Consider the following 24193-nt stretch of genomic DNA (forward strand, 5'->3'; position numbering starts at 1 on the left):
AGGTAATGATCAAGTGATCTCTCTCCTGCCTGACAAACAGAGGCTAGGGACACCGTTCCTTACCCATCCTGGCTAATAGCCATTAATGGACTTAACCTTCATGAATATTTCCAGTTCTCTTTTAAACGCTGTTATAGTCCGAGCCTTCACAACCTCCTCAGGCAAGGAGTTCCACAAGTTGACTGTGCGCTGTGTGAAGAACTTCCTTTTATTTGTTTTAAACCTTCAGGATGGTGCTCAGTGCCTATAATAGGACAAACCACCACATGGCAAGTTACACTTCTTTAGCTTAGTGAGCGCTTTCCATCCTTTGACCCTTCAGTTCTATTGTTATTTATCATCAGTCTTGGGCACTGAGGAACCTGGACCATCGGACTCATTTGGCATGCCAGAGATAGGGCTGGTCCTTTGTCTCTGACCACCAGGTCCTCAAGGAAGGGCAGAAGTATGCAGATTTAAGAGCTTATTCATAAAATAATACCACAGATAGCCCCACTACTTTTCATGTGGCTTGGAGCTTTTCTGGCTTTGTTCCTTACTTTAATAAAGATTAAGGCTTTGGCCTCAGTGTGAGTATCCTTGCCAGACACCCTGAGGCTCCCTAAAAGATATTGAACTCTGGTTTTAATTCTGGGTTGCTTGATTCTGGGACAAGAACCTTATTACCTGCTGATCAACTGGCAATCAATACAAATATTATTAACCTTCAGAAAGAATCAGGCAACAGTGGTGAGCCAGCCAGGAGACTTGAGTACCGTGTGGCAAGGTTATTCAGGTGTTTCAGGTGTCAGACACGCAGGAGACTTACCTGGAGTAAACCAGCATTAGAGAGCACAAGCTTTCCCTGACTCAGTCCAATAGGGTTCATTGTGCCCTGTTTTCTCTTGGGCATGTCAGCACCTTTTTAGCTGTTTCTTGGCAACACATTATTGCTCCTGGTGTGGTTTTTGTGGTGTTTCTGCTTTCATTGTGTCTTTCCCATCCCTCAGTCGTAGTGCTTGATTTTTTTTTTAATCTCGACTAGTCACATGTTGTGGGTTTTGTTGAATCCTGAAAGATCAGAGGGGGCGTTGTGTATTTAAAGTTTATAGACATGTTAAGAGGGCTTTGTTGAATTTGCAATATTAGGTACCTGAAGTTGAAACTACAGTCACATCGGAGCCCAATGACGCACACTGTGAGGTGGCAGGAGAGTTGATTTATATTTTAGTTGTGCTCCCAGGAAGGCCACAGAAGTTCAGAACCTGTGTAGGTCTACGCTACTTTATGTTAGTCCCCCTGCTCTCCCGGGCTACCCACTGATCCGTCTACTGAGGACAGACTGTGCCAGCTTGCCACTGCACCCTGTGGAGCCCGACAGGGTAAACACTTCTTGATTGCTAACATGCTAACCATTAAGGGAAGAGAGGGAGTAAACCCCAAATCCTATGCTTTTTTCTGTGAGACTTGTTCAAGTTAATTGTTAAACCCACTTCATAAGCAGTCATGGGATAAGAGGGAAGGTTCTCTCATGGATCGGTAACTGGTTAAAAGATAGGAAATAAAGGGTAGGAATAAATGGTCAGTTTTCAGAATGGAGAGAGGTAAATAGTGGTGTCTCCCAGGGGTCTGTACTGGGACCAGTCCTATTCAACATATTCATAAAAGATCTGGAAAGGGGGTAAACAGTGAGGTGGCAAAATTTGCTGATGATACAAAACTACTCAAGATAGTTAAGTCCCAGACAGACTGTGAAGAGCTACAATAGGATCTCACAAAACTGGGTGACTGGGCAACAAAATGGCAGATGAAATTCAATATTGATAAATGCAAAGTAATGAACATTGGAAAACATAATCCCAAGCATACCTACACAATGATGGGATCTAAATTAGCTGTTACCACTCAAAAAAGAGATCTTGGAGTCATTGTGGATAGTTCTCTGAAAACATCCACTCAATGTGCCGCGGCAGTCAAAAAAGCGAACAGAATGTTGGGAATCATTAAGAAAGGGATAGATAATAAGACAGAAAATATCATATTGCCTCTATATAAATCCCTGGTACACTCACATCTTGAATACTGTGTGCAGATGTGGTTGCCCCATCTCAAAAAAAGATGTATTGGATTTGGAAAAGGTTCAGAAAAGGGCAACAAAAATGATTAGGGGTATGGTACGGCTGCCATATTAAGAGCAATTAATAAGACTGGGACTTTTCACAGCTTGGAAAAGAGACAGCTAAGGTGGGATATGATAGAGGTCTATAAAATCATGACTGGTGTGGAGACAGTAAATAAGGAAGTGTTATTTACTCCTTCTCATAACACAAGAACTAGGGGGTCACCAAATGAAATTAATAGGCAGCAGGTTTAAAACAAACAAACGGAGGCATTTTTTCACACAATACACAGTCAACCTGTGGAATTCTTTGCCAGAGGATGTTGTGAAGGCCAAGACTATAACAGGGTTCAAAAAAGAACTAGATAAGGTCATGGAGGATAGGTCCATCATCAGTGGCTGTTAGACAGGATGGGCAGGAATGGTGGCCCTAGACTGTTTGCCAGAAGCTGGGAATGAGCGACAGGATGGATCACGTGATGATCATAACGTGATTCATGTCATAACATTCAAAAACCAGTGAGAGAACACTTCAACCTCTCTAACCACTCAGTGACAGACTTGAAGGTGGCAATTTTGCAACAAAAAACTTCAAAAACAGACTCCAAAGAGAGACTGCTGAACTCGAATTAATATGCAAATTAGATACAATTAACTCAGGCTTAAACAGAGACTGGGAATGGTTGGGTCATTACACTAATTGAATCTATTTCCCTATGTTAAGTTCTCCTCACACCTTCTATGGGTCATCTTAATTATCACTTCAAAAGGTTTTTTTTCTCCTGCTGATGATAGCTCATCTCAATTGATTAGACTCTTCCTGTTGGTATGCATACTTCCACCTTTTCATGTTCTCTGTACATATAAATATCTCCTGTCTGTGTGTTCCATTCTATGCATCCGAAGAAGTGAGCTGTAGCTCACGAAAGCTCATGCTGAAATAAATTTGTTAGTCTCTAAGGTGCCACAAGTACTCCTGTTCTTTTTGTTGGAAGACAGGATCCTGGGCTAGATGGACCTTTGGTCTGATCCACTATGGCCATACTTATGGGTTACCATTTGGGAGGGATGCCTCCATATTATAGTATTAAATGTTTATTGTGTCGTGTTAGAAATTAGATATTAGGCTAGCCAGTAGAATTTAAGTGACTTTTAATTTAGGGTTAGAGTGAGTGAATGGAGTTAGTAGGGAGTTCTGGGGTTGCCTGTAGCATGGCTTTGGGAATCTTTGTAAGGAAATATATTAAGGAACAAGGAGGAGGTGTAGTGAAGTTGAAGGACACTCAGTTCACCTCTGAGCATTCTAATCCGTAGGACTTTGAGTCATGTGTTCGATATGGAAGTAGGGCACAAGAAAGGAAAGGCTAAGGAGGTGAAAGGGATAGTGGAATTCAGAACTTAAAAGTTCAGCTGCATGTTGCCTCAGCGGAGTGGTTAGCTCTTTTCCATAAGAGGCAGGAGTTGGAGAGAAAATTAGAACAGAGTCAGTATTAGGCGCAGGAGGCTTGGGAAGAATCACATTGCTGACAGACCAGGGATGCTGCCAGCTTGAAATCGCTGGATGACTCCATAACTCTACACCCTGTTAGTATGCCAACAGAACTGTGCACACTTTTGCTTCAGCTGGAAAAATCATACTTGTCAATGGGGATGCACTTTAACAGACTGGATTGCAGGAGAAGACGGGAGAAAGCTGATGATTCTGTAGAGGAGAGAACACACTCTGCCAGGTTTGATGTTTGTATTGTGGTTAGAGCACAAGACTGAGACACAGGACACCTGAATTCTATTCCTGACTGTTGACTCAATAGGTGACCTTGGGAAAGCCAATGTGTCCATGCCTCAGTTTCCTCATATGCGAATGAGGATAATATTTACTCATACCTTACAGTGCACTAATGTAATTCTAAAGCAATTTGAGATCCTGAGATGAAACACAAGAGAAACGCAAAATGATTAACAACTTGGTGTTCACAACAAATTTTTCCCCATGAAATGTAGGGAGATGGTTTAGAAAAAAACATACTTGGCATTCTTCCAGTGCCGGACCTGAAATTAAGTCATTCAGCATTGTGTAGCTTGCTGCTTCATGTTCTTGAAGGAGAAGAGAGCAGCATTTAAAAAGACATTAACAGCAATGGTGACCATCAAATCATATGCTTTTATTTAACATAAAATGAAACATTAAGATAAAATACACATTTATCCATGTGCTGAAGATCTATTGTATTTTACATTCATTTATGAAGCAGGTAGTTTTACAAGACAAAAATAAGGAGTGAGGGGATGAGGAACTTAATCTGCAATAAGACATAAGCCACAAGGCAGGCTTTCGCTTTTCAAAGTGCTACCTCCTATGGACACACATATCTCAAAGTGACAAGATACAAATATACTGTTTTTAGCACTCCTCAGATCCTTCTTAATGCTGGTGAGAAGCTAAGGTGGAATCTTATACAGCAGACCCCGAAGCAGACTTTTAAAATTATTTTTATTTTTCATTTGGGGGAGAGAATCAGTTTACTAGAATGACCTCTGCCAATCTGGAAAGCTGCAATATTATGGGCCACACATCTCTCTGCTTTGATTGCTGGTTTAATGGAACTGACCCATTACGTTTCTTTAAATGCCTGGAAATTGGGTCATTTCCTTATTAAGGAGGAGAGTGAATTACAATAATCTTATTGTTCAGTACAAACTTATCACTGGACAACAACAGAAAATGACCATTTCTTATTTAAGTTAGATTGCTTGCCTCTGCTAGTTTGCAAAGGGACTATTTTAGAATCCAATTGCCAACTGGATGCATCAACTATCAGGTCACTTTCCCCAGTGTTGGGTCTGGGGTTCAGCTGTGACATCTTATTATAAAAGACCAAACCCAGGAATATTAAACTCTTGGCACAGCTCTTTGAATAGAAACACGATTCAGCCTCTGAGAAGTGCAACTGAAAGAAAACCCACAGGGGAAAAGCTGGCTTCTAAGTTTTAAATGGAGCAGGAAGGGATGGGAGCTGCAGCAGTACCAGCAGGACTAGGAATGTTTAGACAAAAAGTGCAGCAGATCAAAACAACACAGACTGTATATTTTTTTCTAACCCATATATTTTAAATATTAAAACAAATATAAAAGCTGTAACTCTACATCAGGCTTGTGGTAACTCAAACTTTGTTCTCAAAATTAATGTCACCAGAATCCTGAGATGAACTTATAGCCTTTTTAGGTACATTTATGTAAAATATAGTTGTATATATACACACACATATACACTCTAGTTATATATACATATACACACCCAAACAGTGTAACCTTCTGATAGTGCAACTGTTCAGAGTGAAAACCCTTTGAATGTGCAGATTGCAATTCAGAGAAAGAAGGATAAAATGCCTTTACTAAAAAACGATCTCACTACGTGTATGTAAATAGAGGCCTGGCATATTTTGGGGTGTTTGGAAAATAATCATAACAAAACTGTCTGAGTTTTCTTTAAAGTCAATTTCCCTTCCCACGAACCCCGATCAGAGTTATTGCAAACACAATTCTTGTTTATCTGAGAGATTCCAGCAGTTCCTACAGGGAGGTTTGGGCTATGGGAAACACAGTGGCTCCAATTTGGGGATACACCTGAGCTGAGCGCAGCACCACCCAAAAGGTGAAGGGGCAAATGTGTCTGTGTTTCACCTTTATGCATCAGATTCCTGAGCCGTCTGTCAGCCCAGAATAGCCAGAGTGCAGTAAGTTCTAGCCATGCCTCCTCCCTTACTCAGTATTACCCCACACCAGGGACTGACAGAGAGTCAGTTCTGTCTCTCTCATGCCACCAAGGGGAGAGAGATTTGCTAGCTTACAGCCCCTGTATGTGTGTAGAGTTGGTGTCCGGGGGACAGAGGAAGGCCCAGAATTGGAGCCACTGATCAAAAGGGCTGCAACTTAAATGTATTGTGTTCCTGAATGATTGGGCTAATATAACCCTGAACATTGTCATAAGAGCCTTGCTGTTTCTGTAACAAACCAGACAGATCTGTGATGGTAATTACTGGGGGTGGAGGAATGGACGTGATATTACAGTACAAATCAGCTGTGACACATGCACTATGGACTTTAGCCTAATCCTGTAAGGTGCACTGCAACCTCAGCTGCTACTAATTTCAATGGTAATTGAAGATGCTGAGGACTTCACAGATTTGGGTCCTTTATTAGGTAAACTGCACTGGATGTGCTGTATATAATGCACATGAATCACAGCTGATTGTTACCGTAGTCTGCAGCCACCTATCATTTCCCTTCTAACTAGAATTTTGTCTTTTTTATATTCATATAATTTGTGATCTTGTACCTCTGGGAATCCTGATATCCAAGTTACAGCATCTTGTAACCAGAATTCCTATGAGGAATGTTGCCAGCAGTCTCAGCAGATTTACTAGTGCTTCCCCTTAGGGAGTTTTCATGGGGTCCTGCCCAAGTATAGTAGAAGAGAACCCATTCCATCTTCCAGCAGTGACTGAGGGCACACATCACCCTCTACAGTGATACTGGACCCAAGAGCCTACAAAAGAAAACTCATTAGCGTGTGTTGCCTTGAAATCCCAAATATACTGAGGCTCTTGGCATGTTGTATTCATTCCCCATCTGTACTATCAGAGGATCACACAAGAATTAAACTATTAGCTACATTTATTAAAATTCTAATGGTTGCTTTTGATTTTAGTTGAGTAGCTTTGTACCTGTATGTCTCTTTGGCAGTGCTTGTATAAAGCTCCACCCTCAACTCCTTGTCTTCTCACCATTGATTGTTCTGGGTGTTTATGAGGCAAAATAGAATAGAGTATGAACGGACACACAAACAGGACATAGGACTGAAAAAAAATGTCTGTACTGTATTTCTAAAACCGCTAAACTATTCCAATTCATTCTTTGCTGAGCTTCAAGGTTTTTTGCTACCCTACAATCTGCTGCAGCAGCAACTGCTGCAATGGTAAGAGGCAGTGCTCATCTCTCTCTTTTTACATTAATACATAGGTAGGAACTTCAACCAGCTCGAATATTTTTAATACAATTAAACGTAAAATAAAAGCATATATGAAGTACATACAGTATATTTATATACATTTTTTCAAATACTTAAAATTCTTATGTAAAATATGATTCTTCTATATTATCTGTGAAAAAATATGACTTTTAAAATGGTGTCACCTTGATTTTTCTATACATACCCTCTATTCCAATTTAAATCCCTTTTAAAAAGGCAAAAGACAGACGAAAGTTTATCAACTTCTAAATCATGTTTACAAGCCTTGTGGTCAAACAAAATGAAAGAGCATCTGGTAAACACTATTGGATTTTTGTTTTAAGAATCCCCACTTTTATTGCATTAATGGAAAACCCAAGTGCTTTCAGTTCCCCTGCCAGGGAAATCGTCTCGGCTCTGCTGAGAAACTGCACACACACACACAATACCCTGTATATCTAGTTCACAAATCTTCCTTTGTCATTTTTTACACAAATATTAAAATATATATTACTTAAAATATATTACTGTAAGCTCTTAAAATTGATCTTCTTTTGTATCAAATGTATAGCATTAAAAAAAAACAACAAAGAAAACTCATGGTCATCCTAGCAAGAGTTTGAGCCATTCTCCCCTCGGTGGCAACAGGACTTGAAGTTTCTAAGAGACACTCTCTCACTCATGCTGGTTTCATGCACTCTGGATTAACTGAGGATAGTTTCCAGAGCTGTGAGATACCATAGGCAGTAACTTCCTAACAATGGGCTCCTCCCCTCCTGTGATAAAGCCATACTAGCTGCAACAGTTAGCAACACCCCAATGGGAGGATGTCACCCCTTCTCCTCCCACCTCCACTGTAACAGTCACATTTTCAGAAGTGATCTTCAATTCTGAGTGCTCCACCTAACACCCTTAGTCCTGACTTTCAGAGGTGCTGAAAGCTGGAATTGTGGACACTCAGCAGAATCCAGTCCCCAGGATTGAGGCATCCTAAAATTGGTGGCTACTTTTGAAAAATTACTCTAAATGAAATGCGGAAAGCCTTCCTCATTGGACTAAAGCAGACACAGCCCAGTTCCCATTATTGTGTCCAGCACTGCAGCCTTTACTCACATGTATATTCTTGTATTCCACAGGACCACTCATGTGACTGAGAAAGAATTGGGCCCATAATCATCTTAACAGCCTCTAGAACAATTTAAATTGACAGAATTTAAGCAGTAATGACCAGCTGCGAGGACATCTGGAAGTTACTCACCTGTCCAATAATTAACTTCCAGGAAATGGCTTCCTTAACATTTTTACTCTTGCAAACCTAAGTACAACTCTGCTGATAGGATCCATCATTTTCCTCACATTAAAAGAGACATTGTCAACCTAAAAACAAGTTTCCTTCCCTGTTACTAATGCTATCTCAGAAACTTGAAAATCATTTCTAAAATTCCATTTACTTCTCCATTCATGGAATGTGTATATAAAAATATTCTTTGCACTGAACTGTGAAACTAGACTGATCAGTTTCACTTTCTGGTTCTCATCCTGTAGGGTCTGGATTGCAATCCAATCAGGGGAACATTTAAATCTAAATAACCTTTTCTTGTTATAATGTTTTATGTTACAAACATTGCTTTGACATTAGGTATTTTGAGTATTCTATTTTTACATTGGCATTTATTATAAAGTGCTATCACTGTCATATCTGGATGCTAAAGCCAAAAATGTTATGTCTAAACTACTTCGCAATGTCCCTTGACTAACAGTAGCCAATAGGAAAGGTTTATTATTTTGCTGGAAGAAACATTTTAGGACAGACAATTAGAAAGAACTGGGGCTGAAGGGAAAAGTGTCAGTACTAACAAACGGAATACTCCTACTCTGGCTTCAGGTTTTCCTATCTGAAACAACTGTTATTCAATACCCAGCATTGTGAAATGTGCAAAGCTTTCATAGTTTTGGGCAGACCTATTCGTTCAGTAATCCAAACCCCATCCTTTCTAATGGTTACCTAGCCGTGTAACGCCCGCTGGTGAACCTAGGGATACTGTTCTATCAAGTTCCAGATAAAGAGCTTGTTTAATTGTGGTAAGATCAAAACCTTCCAGCCAAGAGGATTCATCGTATTGGGAAGGGGTAACAACTGTAAAACTACTGACCCTACCAAATATAGCTAAGGCACTAAACTGAGCTGTAAACCTCTATATCACCAGCTAATAAGGTTATAGTGACCACTAAAAAAGACTGTGGAGTCCTACTGACATCTTAGTGGTCATTACAAATCCCTAGATCTAGTTCCCTTCTTGCTGGGATAATGACTCTGTAAAGTAATTCAGTTCCTGCAGTAGTATTTCATGCAACAGCAGCTACTTATGACTCACAAGCAGCATCACACAGAGAAATAGGTGTACAGAACATGGGAAGCCAGACATGCAAACGCCAACTGAAGTGACACCACAAATGTTAAGGGACTTGAGGGTTAGAATCAAAATTAGGGGCTCTACTTCTATTTTAAAATATACTGCTGAAAATAAAACTTCAGGTCTTTTAAAGTGAAAGTTGCAACAGGCATAAAATCCCAACCAATACAAACTGGCCCACAGGCCACTTTGTGCTGTTCCCGCCATGTCTTCAACTCCCTTCTCAGGTCCGGCTCCAGGGGTTTTGCCGCCCCAAGCAGCCAAAAAAAAAGCCGCGATCGCGATCTGCGGCAATTCAGCAGGAGGTCCTTCGCTCTGAGCGAGAGCGAGGGACCCTCCGCCGAATTGCCGCCGAATAGCTGGACATGCCGCCCCTCTCCGGAGTGGCCACCCCAAGCACCTGCTTGCTAAGCTGGTGCCTGGAGCCGGCCCTGTCCCTTCTTAAGAGGCTTGTCAACGTAGGAAAATTACACCTGTATAAACTAAGGTGTGGATTTAAAAACTGATATAATTATACCAATGTAACTCCCCCTGGACATCACTATTATTGTGGTGTAAGGGCTTGTCTACCTGACCCCCTGTTTGGAATGCATAGACCATGTGGGTGAGAACGAAAAGGTACCTAGTTTGTGTTTTAAACAGGGCTAAGTCAACAAGAACTAGGTACTCTTTAGTTCATGCCTACAGCATCCACACAGGGGAGTTACAGCATATCATGCTAATGTGCACTGCAATTCAGGCCCCATAATCGAAACTGTGGGACTGCATACACCCAGCAAAGGAGGAGTTATACCAGTGTATATACATACATATATATATACATACATACATACATATATATACACACACACACACACACACACACCATTATACCTATGACCAATGGGGAGACCAAAAACTTGGTACACAGACTGGATATCAACAGATCTTAGACCAACTGGTAGGACAGCCAGGCGTACAATCATGAGTTTTGGAAGAAGGCTATAAAAGCTGCTGACCCTGATTAGGGAATTGGCAAGAAAGAAGAAGAAAAATCATTATACCGGTATAACTGGTAGAACTTTCCTGTGTAGACAAGCCCTGAGATAGCAAGGAAACAGAAATGGATACATCTCTCTCAGTGCTTCAGAGAACAGGAGTCTGGTTCATTTTAGTTGCCAGTTAGCTGTGTGCATGATACCATAATGTCCATCTGACACTGTATCCCATAATTCAGAGGATGCTGCAGAACTGCTTTTTGCACTGGGGAAGAGGAAAACTGGAAGTATTGCGCTACTACCCTAATGGGCACTTGCTCTAGAATGCACTACGCCCATAAAACAGAAGTACACCGCTATGACAGAATAAGTGTTTTTGCACGGCAGAAGCCAAAATGGTTCTTTTGCTTGGTTTGCTTTTTGCATGCACACCAGCATAACTAGCTATAGCATCTCGTATGTGCCAAATCTGAGGATATTTGCTTACTGGTGAAATGCTGATGACAGTGCATATTTGGCATGTCATAAAAAACAAGGTGCTATTTTTGTTGGTGTTAATTTTTCTGCCATGGAGCGATGGATTTAAAAATATTTACCTAGGTACAATTAGGGGACATACTCCCCCCCACAAATTTAGGTTGAGCAAGACTGAAGATGGGAATATTACACAGTTTATGATATTTCACTGCTGATAATCTCGGTTTGGAAGGTGGCACCCAGAGACAGGCAGGTCGGGAGATATTCTCAGTATCGAGGGGTTAGGCACTCAACTTTCTTATCAACAAATAAATTGCCAAATAAAATGCATTATGTACAGTCATCTACATTGCTTATATTTAACAGCACCCCAGATACTCTTTTCATGTGAGGGGAAGGAGGAGTAGTACATTCAAACTGGAAAAAAAGCCCAAAGCTCTGAGAGGACTAGCTAATGGGGTATCTACTGATAACTTATTACACCTACTTTTTTAATATTGCTTCATTTTAAAAATGACTTTGGATTAAAAGTGATTTCTATGCCCTTTCATCAAAAAGATGCATGAATTTCTATCTAATCAACATATTTGTTTCTTAAACAGAGACAACATGGAACTGGATGTGATTCTTGAGCCTGATGTTCTTTGCTGGGAAGAGGACTTTACCTATAGATAACCTAGTGCTTTGATACTGTGAAATGTGAGTTGGAGTTTGCTTAACTCACACTGTGGGAAGGGATGGGCATTTAAGTACTTTACTGGTCAGCCTGTTATACATTCTTGTTTCCGAGATGATGGTGCTGTAATACCTGTTCAATTCTGATTGATTAATTTGGGCGACACTGTGAATATTAATGCTTTTGAGAGTGAAGGATTGATATCACTAGCTGCAACCTGGCATTAGATAGGCCAGCACTGGGTAATCTCCTCACACACAGCTTTGCCAGTAATCTCATTCATGACAGTAGCCCCCACTATGCCAGTCCTATGATCCCCCATACTTCTGCCAGTGCTCCTCATTCTTGACTTGTGACTTCTATTGCGAGAATCCTGGGTCTCTGAGTAAAAACTGGAGATCAGGCCAAAGGATTTGATGTTTTGAAACTTGAAGAAACGTCATCAGGGGACAATGATGCAGCCAACCCAACCCTTGTGTCCCATGCCTTACACTTAGCTAGATATATGATCTTCTACATAAATTAGCTTATTGTGGAGGTCCTCATTAGCCATGGCCAGCTTCCTGGCAAACAATATGTCAGCAGGTGTCATTTAGTGCATTTAACTTGTATAATGTATTGTCATGTTTGATGGTTGGAAATTGGGGGGGAGACACCTCAGTACTAACACTGTAATGCCTAATAAAGCAAGTTTCTGACATGTAGTTCAATTCATATTAGAGATCTCTGCTTTAAATGGTCTCTTAGAGTTGCTGATAGTCACTAGTTGCTTTTTATTACTTGAGTTCTTGAAGATTATGACTACTATAGTTGCCTTTCCAATCTCCCAGAAGTAGTTGAGAACCAAGGTGTTGCCTTCCCATGGACAATGTTATTGTAACTGATGAGTTGGAAAGGGAATGATATGCAACCAAAAACCCCAGCCACTATTGCACAACCCACTTTGGCTTCCAGAAACCTAGAGTCAGGGGGAAACTGATAGGCAACCATTTGAAAGGCTGTTATAACACTAATGCCGCCCACTTCCCAAACATCTGAATTAACAAAAGACTGAGCCAACCCTGAACTGATGCTCCAAACCTCAAAGTTCTGTGCCAGATAGTATAAAGGCTTCAATCTTCTCAATCTCCCAGTTCTTTTAATTTTTCCTGTTCTTCTCTTTTGCCATGGAAAGACCAAGGGGCTAAAGTTTGGCTGGAAGTTCTCTCATCAATATAGAGCAGAGCTTAGACTAACCTGGGATAGAGACTGATAGGAGGTGTGATTAATGAATCTGCAGGACAAGTCAAACATTGTCTCCTAAAAGATTGAAAAAATAATTTTTAAACAAAATAATGTGACATATTTACATGATTCCTTAAGTGCAAACTCTTGTCACAATTCACATAGTTGAGCTCGCTTGGACTCACTATACAACAAGGTGCTCTTTCTTCAATGAAAGAAGAACGCTACTCTGTATTCCTGATTCAGTAATGTGTCTCTTGTGCAAGGCAGTAAAACTCCTCTTTCTTCCCGCAAAGAATTTCAAAAGGAGGCACAAAACCAAGCCATCCTTCTCCTCATCCCATATGTCTCAGTTACCGTACTACAAGGCAGGAGACACAGAGCTTAGAGGGGCCAATGCAGTCATCATGGCAGAAGGCACCACAACCCTTGCACATGATCATGGCTTTCAACCTGCAGTAGCATTTAGAAGGCGAATCCTCCATGTTGTTGTCATCACCAAAGGCTTGAACTGGGATGGTCTGATTGTGGTTGCCAGGGTTCATAGCCTGGCTGGCGGGAATGGTGGTTACAGTCACAGAGAAAGACATGACGTTCCCCATGCTACTGGCCAACTGATTGCACTCGGATAGCCCAGTCATGAGAGACCCTTGGTTCACGTCTGGAGAGGTGGAGACATTTATAGTGCCACTATAACTAGGACCAATGAGCTGTGCTGCAGTGTTTCCATATAGCTTTGGAGGGTGCGAATGGGAAAGCAGTGGAGGCTGCTGCAACACAGAGTCTGAAGATGGTGCAGAAGCACTGTAAGCCTCAGGATTGCTGTGCATCATTTTTCCCCTCATAGCATGTGCCATTTGCTCCTGGGCTGCCTGAATTAAATCTCTTGCTAATGCAGTTCCATCAAACACCTGGCCTCCTGGGAACTGGTGAACACTCTCCTGGCTGTCTGCTGCTTGCTGAGATAAGACGGCCTCCTTCTTTACATTCTGTCTAACAGGCACATTGCAGTCTGAAGAAGCGTTTACACTGTGTGATACCTGTTCTCTTTCATGCTGGCCAGAGACCTGGGAAACCAGGGATTCCTCTTTTACAATGATATGTTCATGTTCATCACCAGAACTCTCATCATCTGCATCTCCTTCATCACTGCTGCTACCATTGCCAGCTATTTCTTCACATTCCCCAAATTCTATTTTTGGATCATCAGAAGGATCATTCAGACACAAGCGGGTCTCAGGATTCATGGACAGACCTCTCCTGAAACTCTCTGACCCGCGACCATAGGTGGAAATATTCAGCAGGTAATGGCCAGACATGGCAGGCTTGGATGTCCTCCTGCCCATGAAACCCAGCATGAATCTCTGACTGGTGGAGCTGTTGTCTAACTGGAAACCTGAGTGAACGAGGCTGAGCTGTGAAGGCTGCAGGACTGAGAACAGATTCTGCCTCTGAACCTGCTTGATAAGAGTCTGAAGGATCTGCTCTTGAGTGGCTTTGTCGAGTGCCTCTTGGCACTGGTATTGGCCAATACTAGTGCTCCTCGAGTCCTTTCCGGAAAAGAGAGGAAAGGTCCTTGGAACATGGGGCAACTGCCTGCTTGGGAAAAATATCTTTCCAAGTTGCTGCATGGCTAAATTTGATTGTCTCTCACCACTTTCCCCTCCAGAGCCATTCCCAGCTGTGCTTGTGACACTGGAAAATGCCGACCCTTTTGATTCATTTGGAGTTAGTGGGACAGTTTTCATTTCTACTTTGGTGAGAGGCTTAGGCATGATTAGTTCCATTGGGACATCTTTACCTTGGAGCAGCTGGGTGACCAAGGGATTGTTAGCAGGAATACTGGAGCTTGTCTTCAGGAGGGGCCCACTTGTGCTCAAGGGAGCTATATGTACTTTAAGGCTAGGGGCTACTGACAAAGTGCTACAGGGTGGAGTAGAGATAGTAGATGCTACCATAACACCAGCCTGAGTTTCTGAGGTTACCGCTGCCAGCGAAGACATGAGAGGGGAAAGAGGTTTGCTCTTAGGAATACTTAAGCTGGTCCCTTCTGTGGCAGTAAGTGCTGACTTAGTCACATTTTTGTCAGCACCTGCTCTGGATACATTGACAAAGACTGCTTCATCCCTGACAGATGGCGCCCCTGAGATCTGGCTTAGACCTGCTGGAGCTGAAGGTGCTTTCTCTTGTCTGTCATTACTGAGAGTATATATGTGGCTTGAGACCACGGATGGTCTGGAAACCCGACTTACAGTCACATCTGGAGGGCTCACTTTTATTCTGTTCATTTTCTCTAATGCTGGTGGAGCTGGTGATGATGAATCTTTGCCTTTGTTGCTGGTTGCAGTTCTGGATTGTACTGTGGGCGTTTGCTGTAGTTGTGCTCTAGAGACACTGAGAGGTGCTGTCTGCTTTGTGGCCTGGGTCTCCGCTTGGGAATGGGTCCCTGGACAATGGGGAAAAGGCCTTCTCGTACTTCCCCCGCTTCCAGTTCCTGCCAGTTCCAGTGCACTGCCTTTAATTCCAGTTTCATTGGTTCCATTTGTTGCTGTACTACTCTTCTCCTCTCTTCCTCCCCCTCCTGGGCCACCACCACCTCCTGGACCAGGCCCTGGGATGGCTCCCCCATTGGAGGCAGCAGCGGCGGCGGCTGCTGCTGCAGCAGCTGCCCTCTGGGCCTTGGCCAGCTGGGCTTTTGCTTTGATGTCTGCCAAAGTCCTGGCCCCTGTTCTTCCAGGACTGGTGACAGAGGTTGGAAAGTAAGCCCTGGGAGAGACCTGGCTAGCAAGAAATGGCATTGGGGAGATTCTGGAGACAGGAATCTGGAAAAAAGTAGAAAAGAGACACCATTGAGCAGAAGGGAATTTTCTACTCACAAATTTTAAATCTGTAGCATTCAGAAATTTATACATTAAGACAAATCCTTAGTAGTCTTCAGTTAAATTAAATGGGAAAAACAGCTGGTAAAGATTTTTTAATAACAAACTATCTAATTTAATCCTGTGAAGGCAGTTGAGAAATCCAGGGTACAACAGGCATGAGAGAGAATTCAATGCCCATGTAGCTTCATCTTGGAAGGGGCAAAATTATGGGAATAAGTAATTCTGGATACACTTTTCTGATCACCATTTAGGTCGGAGACGTGAATTATTGATTGTGTCTACATATCAGGCAGTGAGACATTAAAGAGCCTAAACTGTGGGTGCAAGTAACTGTGGGAACAATTTTACATCAGTAATTATTTGTACCCATGCTTTTGCATCCACAAAAATGGGGGCTATTTTTGAAACTATTACCATATGATGTAGACATTTGAAGTTCTCTCATTGTGTATAACACACTGCCAGTGAAGGAGCTGCAGCTATCTGTATACACACAGCCCTGTTGGCAGAGACAGTGTCACATGACCTAAAAAAGTATGTCCATTATTTGCCAAATGGTCAGTAGTAGTAAAGGTATTTGATAAATGGATCACGTTTAGGAACCTTCCCTTCACAGCCTCTCTTTTATTTTTCCCTTACACCAGTGGCTGATCTACATCTAGATTGCAGCAGGAATCTAAGCTCTTGCTAAGCCTCAGCAGGTGGTGGGCTCTTAGAGCTGAGAGGCCACCCGAAAAAGTCTTTCCCATTTTCTGCTCGGATTGAGAGAGACACAGCACATTGCATCCCGTCAGTCACACCAAGCCCCAAAGGAGTGATACATAGTCTTGAGGTCCTGGTGCTCTGTTTGGGGAGCTGGTTTTTGTTTGACATAATGTGGGAAGCTGCCAATATCCCTCAATCCTCATCCACTATTCAAGTCTTGGGGATGTTCACACATCTATAGTGCACTGCACACTCCTCCCTGCTATTTGTCTTGGGGACTCCTCGACAGCTGTCCCAGTGCTGCTCCATATTGATCTATAGTGTCTCCTATTACTCCAGTCCTGGGCTTTTACAACTGTGCCACTGTACTGACCTGAAATACCCTTTGACAAGTGTGCATGTGTCAGAGAGCCTTATTTAACCCGGTCAGCAGGCCAGCAGACTCCCGTGGCCAAATAGCAGGGCTTTGGGATTCCTGTATCAAATACTTTCATTACTATAACATGCACGAAGCGGGATTTACATGGACAGTCGAAATCAAAACAGAGGTAAAACATTTTTGTAAGAGTTACCAGTGGAAGTGGCCTGTATAACCCCATGATGGACTTGTCTCCAGTTTCCTTTACCTTGAGTGGGGGAACCTTTCGCCCCTGTGCCCCCTCCCCAGCCGCAGGAAAGGACTGCGGTTGGGTCCGAAATGACTGCTGGTACTGGCAGTTGTCCATGACTCGTGGCTTTTTTTCAGGACTGATTGGTGCTTCCTCCTGACTCTCTGACTTCCTCTTGAGGCCCTCAGCACTGACATCCATTTGTTCAGTTGCAGGGGGTTCCTTTTTAGGTGTCTCCTGTGGAGTCACTTGACTCGCCATGCTCGCCACTGCTTCGCCTGCTTTGGGGCTCTTTGGTTTGTTTGGGGCCAAGGCTGAGGTGCTTGTGTTCTCCTTTACTGACAGATCCTTGGATGGAGTGTGCTGTCTGTCTTCGTCTGCCTTCTGACCAGAGGCAGCTTGTGGCTTCTCTTGCATGGATTCCTCAGTACCCTTCAGAGGCCTAGAGAGAGTTTGATCATTAAGTTTCAGTGCATTGTTATCTGAGGAATTTACTGATGCTGCAGGTTTGCCTGATTGGGGATGCACATCTTCTCTTCTTTCCTCTCCTCCTTTTTTCACTGCTGGTGGTGGTACCTGCACTGCTTGTGCTTTAGACTCTGACAGAGGAGTTCTCTCTTCTTTACTGGGTGGTGCCTTGGAGACTAGCATGCATTTCATCTGTTCAGCTGGTGGATTCCTGGCCTGTGTGTCAGGAGTGCTGGTGTATGTTGTCAGTCTCTTGGATTCTTCAGGACTCATTCCAGAACTAACAAGAAAAAAGAAAAATTATGTATTGTAAAACATAGATCTGAAAGAAACATTATTTTGCCATGAAAATGCGGGCAGAGGGTTCTGTATCCATACTAGAATCTAAAGAAACACTTCACACATATCATTTCCCCTGATTTTAAGCCCACCATTTTTGATGCTCTTCATTGTAGCTACCACTCTTCCAACCCACACAGGTCCTGCAGCAGTGCTCTTTAAAAATCAACCAAAAGGGAGGGGCCCCGTTACATGGCACAGGGCTTTCCTTCTACACAGATGCTAATTATCCCAGGTCACAAACTGAAAAGGATTTGACCAATGGCTAAACTGTTCAACATTCAAGAAGTTACTATGGCTGGCTATAAAAGTTCCCTTTAAGCAGCCATCCCTGGATATAGCAGTAGGAGACTCCAACAAACCCAGAGGGCTTCCATCTGGCTCACCTAAACCTTAACCTCACAACCTGGAGTTTACAAAGGGGATCTGAAAATGGATACAACCCCCCAAGAGAGTGAACCATTTTTTTCAGCATTTTATGTAGTACTGAAGCACCCTCAGTCTAAAAAAGTTAAGGAATAAACATCCTCCAGGAGAGCATTTCTGTTTGTAGATGAATAAAGATCTCCACACCTAATATTTTTCTCAACCCTGCACCCTCAGGAAGCTGGGAGCCTCTCACTAGACTGCCCCTAATCCCCCACCAGCCTGGGTAACAAATGAACAAGGTGGAAATCTGAACCTGAATTCCCAGAAAAACAGCTGATGCAGCATTCACCCCCAGCACACTATCTTGTAATAGCTACTGATACAAACTTGGTCTGTGGCATGAATAAAAAGCCAAATGTCTACTGAAGCCAGAGAGCACCATGGGATTGATTCCTACCAGCCCAATGATAACGAACGTGATTTTAAACACATGTTAAACTAACATGATTCTCGCATGTTAGTTTCATAACCATTGTCTTTTTCAAGAAGAAACTCTTGGCAGACAGAGATGTCATGTGGTACAACAGTATCCACTTCTGAGAAGTGCAAAAACCAGATCTGCAGCTCCCTCCAATCCTGCCCTTGTACAAGGAAACTCCATTAGTGTGTTGTCCCTAGTGTAGGGGCATCATTTACTACAGGCCAAGAGGGGCAGTTGCCCTCCCCAGACCTTGGTCTGCTCCCCTCCCCCTGACTTTTCATAGGTCTATATTCTCCATGATGTCTTCCACTTTTGGTTCACCTCATTCTTTTCAGGATATACTATAATCACATATAATGTTCTTTATGCTGACAACTTCCCCTCCCACCCCTCATTCTTCCCCACACAAGAATTTTTCTGAAATAATGCCCCTGCTGCAAGAACCTGCAGACACTGCAGGAAAGGACACTTGACTTTTTAGTGAAGTCTACTGTTGTCAAGTGTATTTTAAACAAGGGCTTAACCTTTGGGGCAGTTTAACAAACTAAGACCTCATCTCTATCGGCCAGCACCTGCTGCCCCACATTCGTCTGTGTCACTAAACCACCAGAGCTTGGATACTCATGATCATGAGAATAAGGTTTGGAGCAGCCCAAGCTCCCTGAGGGTTAAAGCAGCACAGATGAATGGGCAGAAGGCGAGGTGATGTCCCAGAGCTGAGCACAGCTCCTCATCATTGAAGTTCTGTAGAGAGACGAACACTTTATTAATTATTTTTACAATATCAATCCTACCTCTGTTCTTTTTGCTTTCTTATAGCATACAGCTACTGATCGAGGAACCTGAAATGTCCTGCAAACCCTCATCCCACAGTGGGGAGGCAGGGCTGCTTGTAGCTAGGAATAAGGCAGACAGAACAATCTGTGAAATCCACACCATACTTATTCTGAGAGTTCAGCTCAACAGTGTGTGAATCAAGACACAAAGGGAATTCACATGGTTCTGCACAGCTGCGGAACATGTGAAGGTCAAAAATCACAATCAAAGACAAAGTAAATGTGAATAATTTAGTTGGCTGGAATATGCCATGAGAACCTTAAGAGATGGACCTTCCAAAACTGTGAGGTGGGGAAGAGAGGTGTGAAGCCTAGACTACATCCACCACTACAGCAGGCAAGGAACACTAAAGCTAGACTGGATAAAGCACTGGAAACGTGCTTTAGGGAATAATCCAGCACAGACCAGGAATTAACTAGATGACCTAATAGGTCTTTTCTGTGATTCCATTACAGCCAGATGGAGTTAATCCTCAATCAATTTAGAAGTCCAGTGAAAAAGAGGGTCCCATGAAAGAAAATGAGCTCTGAATTCTGGGAACTGGTGCCTCAGGACATGCCATGAAAGAAAAGACAATCCAGTTTCTTACCTTTGACCATAGTAACTCTCAAAGAATCGTTCCTTCCATAGCTCCACCTTCTTCTCCTTTTCAATCTCCTGCCGTATTCTCAGTTGCATTTCTGGGGTGAACTCACCTGCAATACACAGAGGGATATCAGCAAGAAGGTCAATCAACAAGAAGAATTAGGCCAACTGCAATCATGAGAGACAGCCAGACTTCAAGATCCCTGTCATTTTTTAGATAAACCAGTGCATTGGGAACTACTTCAGCAAGGTTTCTTTTACAGACTATGTATTATTACAGATGTAACACAATGGCCTTGACTTGCAACTATTAGTTTACTCGTACTGTCTTTCAAGAGGGGATGTAAAACCAAGGTCTTGTGGTCATTTAAGAATCCTATGGCAGTATTTGCAGTTAATAGGGATTAAGTCTCAATGTCCTAACAAATTCCAGCTTGGGTACTTGCATTCTGCCTCTTTAAATTCCCCTTTCAATTTCAGCTATGAATAAGATTATTCTTTATTTCCTGTTCTACACTATTGGGTAGCGTTGCTGGGTGCCATTAAACCACTTCTGTAGTCCAGAGGTGGCTGCAATCCATGCCTAGTGAAATGGTCAATAATGTTATTTAAATTTTCCAACTGTGCCTGTCATAAAAGTTAAAAACAAGCTATCAAAACATGTCAACTAAACCTAAAAACCTTCCCACACCAGAATATACCCCTCTCTATTAGTCCCCCTCTGCCAATCAAATCTTCCTCCCCGCCCCCAAGAAAGGCTGGGAAAACAGCTGAGATTTGCAGTGTTGTATGAAGCCAGGCTCTGGCAGCTCATGGGAAGGGAAGGAAGTTTCTAAGCCAAGAACTCATAGATGCCAGACCACTTCCATTTAAGCCACAAAGCTGTTAACTAAGGATCCGCAGAGGACCCTACCTGCCATACTATCATACTATGAGAGCCACAGTTCTCTCGAATAGCCAAGACCCAATTCATTTAAGACTCTATAAATCAAACCCAATACTTTAACCTTCTTCTAGAAATCAACTGGCAGCCAGTGCAGATCACAGAGTAATGGTGTGATGTGCTCTCTGTGTGGAAAATAAACAGTTGGTTATCCTACAGTAACTGTGGTTCTTTGATACGCTGTAGTCTGTGTGGATCTCACTGTAGGTGCACATATGCCTCATGTGTGAGACAGGAAACTTCAAAGCCGCATGTGCACCCTGTGCCTCCTCATGCTCCTGTACAAGAGCATTAAAGGCAGAGCAACTGCAAGCCTTCCTCAGGCCCCGTGCAACTCAAAGCCTGGGATTTCGGAGTACTCCAAAAAGCAGGGAAGAAGGGTGGGTCATGGGATCCACCCCGACTACAGCATCTCCCAGTATCACAGTTACTGTAGAGCAGCGGTTCTCAAACTGTGGGTCAGGACTCCAAAGTGGGTGGCTTAGGCTTGCTGAAGCCCGGGGCCAGAGCTGAAGCCTGAGCCCCACTTCCTGGGGCTGAAGCTGAAGCTCGAGCCCCACCGCCTGGGGCCAAAGCCAAAGCCTGAGGCTCAGGTTACAGGCCCCCTGCCTGGGGCTGAAGCCCGTGGTTGGCCCCCTCGCCCAGGGCAGTGGGGCTCGGGCTTTGGCCCCCTCACCTGGCATGCTGGGGCTTGGGAAGGCTCAGGCATTGGTCCCCCTTCCTGGGGTCGTGTCGTATTTTTTGTTGTCAGAAGGGGGTTGCGGTGCAGTGAAGTTTGAGAGCCCCTGCTGTAGAGTGAGTGTGTGTCAGCATGGATCCCATTGTAGGGGACTGGCAAGTAGGATTCTCCAGGATGGTGGGAATGAGAACTAGCAGCTGCATCAGTCAAACAGACTGGAATATTGCTCTGCCAAACTTGGCATCTGACCTAGCAGCTAAATCCTCAGATTGGCTGTTCTCTAAACCAATCAGATGAAGCTAAATGATGGTGGTACACAAAGCATGTTTCTGCCACACTGTCATCCAGACAATGACGAATTGACATTCATAATGTTAGTACATCTTTGAAATGACGTAGTTGAGACAGAAAGGTGCCTCACTTGCTTTGCTAAACAACATCTCTGTATGCACTTAGAAGCAGTGGTCAGCATGCAGCCCAGGGGACAAATGAAGCTCACATGGTTCTGCAATGTGGCACATGGCTGCCCTTTTCTTCTGTATAAAAGTGTGGCTCACAGAAACTGCCAGTTCCAACTACAGTGTGGCTTGGATGAAGATGGATGTTTCACTCTGCTTACCTATAGCCTCTGCAGGTTTGCACCTGTGTATACATGAAATGTATATGCAGGTTCCATAAGTGAGCCATGTTTGCTCACCCCAGTTTAGTCCCTCTTTTCTAATGAGAACAGTGCATCTCCACTACCATCCCAGCACATTACTTTTCAAGTATCTCTGCCTCATCTCACTCATTATGTGCTGCAAGTCACATTTTTTCAAAGGACAAGTCTCCAACAAAACCTACTCTCTGCTCTTCAGTCTGGATAACCACTAGCTGGCACTTTGTCCTCACTGACCATTTTGAGTGCAGCTGTTTTCACCTGTTAAATCACTATAGGACTGGAATTTCTCCCTGAAATCTCCATTATGCGTTCACTAAACACCTTTTATTTAACATTTATAGAGAGTCTTTGATTATATTAATTAAAGAAACAGAAGAAAATATTCAGATGACTGGAAAATGGGTGAATAACATTCACTATGTAGATGACAAAGTGCTGTTGGCTGATTCAGAAGAATGTCTGATCAAGTTGGTGGAGATTATGTATGAATATGGCAGAGTTTGGTCTAGAACTGAATGTGGATAAGACATGGTGATATGCAAGAATCCTGGGAAAACATGCAAGATTCCAATGAATGACACAACTGTACAGCAAGTGAGATTATTGCTTTAGGATGCGTCATTATAGAAGATGGAAGATCAGAAACTGAAGTCAGCACCAAAACAGCAAGGATGAGAGACATTCTGGAAGAATAAACATCTGATGAGAAGAGACATAAATCTGAAGATTAAAGTCCAGCTCCTAAAAACTTACATTTGGCCTGTGTTAAATCACTGCTGTGAAACACAGACATGCAAACAATTGATAATAAAGAAATTACAGTTCTTTGAATTATGGTGTTATAGAAGAATTCTACAAATATCATGGATAAGCTGTGTAACCAACAAAAAAGATATTGGAAATGATTGGAACTCAGCAAACACTAGTCAGAGATCTTATGAAAAGAAAGATTTGATTTGCAGAGCACATTTTAAGGGGTTCAGCAGGCAGTGCATGTTTATGGGCACTGGAAAGGAAAGTTGATGGCAGAAGAACACAAGGCAAAAAAGGAAGACCTTAGGGGCAGACCATGTGGTATCCTGGGGGGATCAAGAGGATTATTTACCCACAAAAAGATTAGAAGAAGATCATAACAAATGGGCTATCTTGACTGCAAACCTCCAGTAATGGAGATGCACATAAGAAGAAACTCCTCAGAAGTTCACAGTTTATAGCTCCTTGCTTCCCAGTGGCAAGAGACTCACCTTCTGACAACCTCTCCTTCCAGCCTTGGGCAGCTGAAGTGAAGAACTCATTGTTGAGTGCTGAGCCACTCATCTTCATCAAACCGTCTGCCCCAACCTGAGAGAAACAACAAAGCAAGCAAATGTTAACTCATTGAATACAGACTTAAGTGCCATGTACTGCCACCCGGGGATCAGAGGAGCAGATTCTGGTCTGAAGATCACTGCTTGGACTGACAATGCTGCATGGCACTCCAAAGCTGCTCTTCTGATTGATCCAGGAGTAAAATTATTGGCCCCAGAAGGTCCTCCTTCACCTAAGTCTGGGTCCCATAGAATCCTGCTGGATTTCTCTTGCCCTTCCACCTTCACCCCGATCCTCTACCCTCCCACTGCCACGCACACATACACAATAAAAACCCTGGACAAATGAGAATCACAGGACCCTGCAGGAGACAGGGAGAAGCACAAGCTGCTGCTTTACAAGTTGCACTACTCATAACATAAAAGAAGCATTACAACTACCTCTCAAAAGGCT

General features: G+C 43.0%; 1 protein-coding gene and 1 long non-coding RNA gene across 4 annotated transcripts in view; one reads left to right on the forward strand and one right to left on the reverse strand.

Annotated features, from left to right (window-relative positions):
* The window catches only part of LOC123366515, an 83609-nt gene extending 71254 nt beyond the window's left edge, over positions 1–12355 (forward strand). The window contains exon 3 of the long non-coding RNA XR_006578113.1: positions 11578–12355. This is a non-coding gene — a long non-coding RNA (uncharacterized LOC123366515). The remainder of the gene's footprint in view (positions 1–11577) is intronic.
* ASXL2 (ASXL transcriptional regulator 2) overlaps positions 12343–24193 on the reverse strand; it is a 218981-nt gene continuing 207130 nt past the window's right edge. For all 3 annotated transcript variants that reach the window (XM_045010059.1, XM_045010057.1, XM_045010058.1), the window contains 4 exons: positions 23677–23773; positions 20154–20259; positions 17089–17818; positions 12343–15697 (listed from right to left, as the gene is read on the reverse strand). In XM_045010059.1, coding sequence (XP_044865994.1) covers positions 13229–15697; positions 17089–17818; positions 20154–20259; positions 23677–23773 — 3402 coding nt within the window. In that variant the 3' untranslated portion in view covers positions 12343–13228. The remainder of the gene's footprint in view (positions 15698–17088; positions 17819–20153; positions 20260–23676; positions 23774–24193) is intronic.

The sequence above is a fragment of the Mauremys mutica genome, chromosome 3 (assembly GCF_020497125.1).
Source record: "Mauremys mutica isolate MM-2020 ecotype Southern chromosome 3, ASM2049712v1, whole genome shotgun sequence".
Classification (NCBI taxonomy): domain Eukaryota; kingdom Metazoa; phylum Chordata; order Testudines; family Geoemydidae; genus Mauremys; species Mauremys mutica.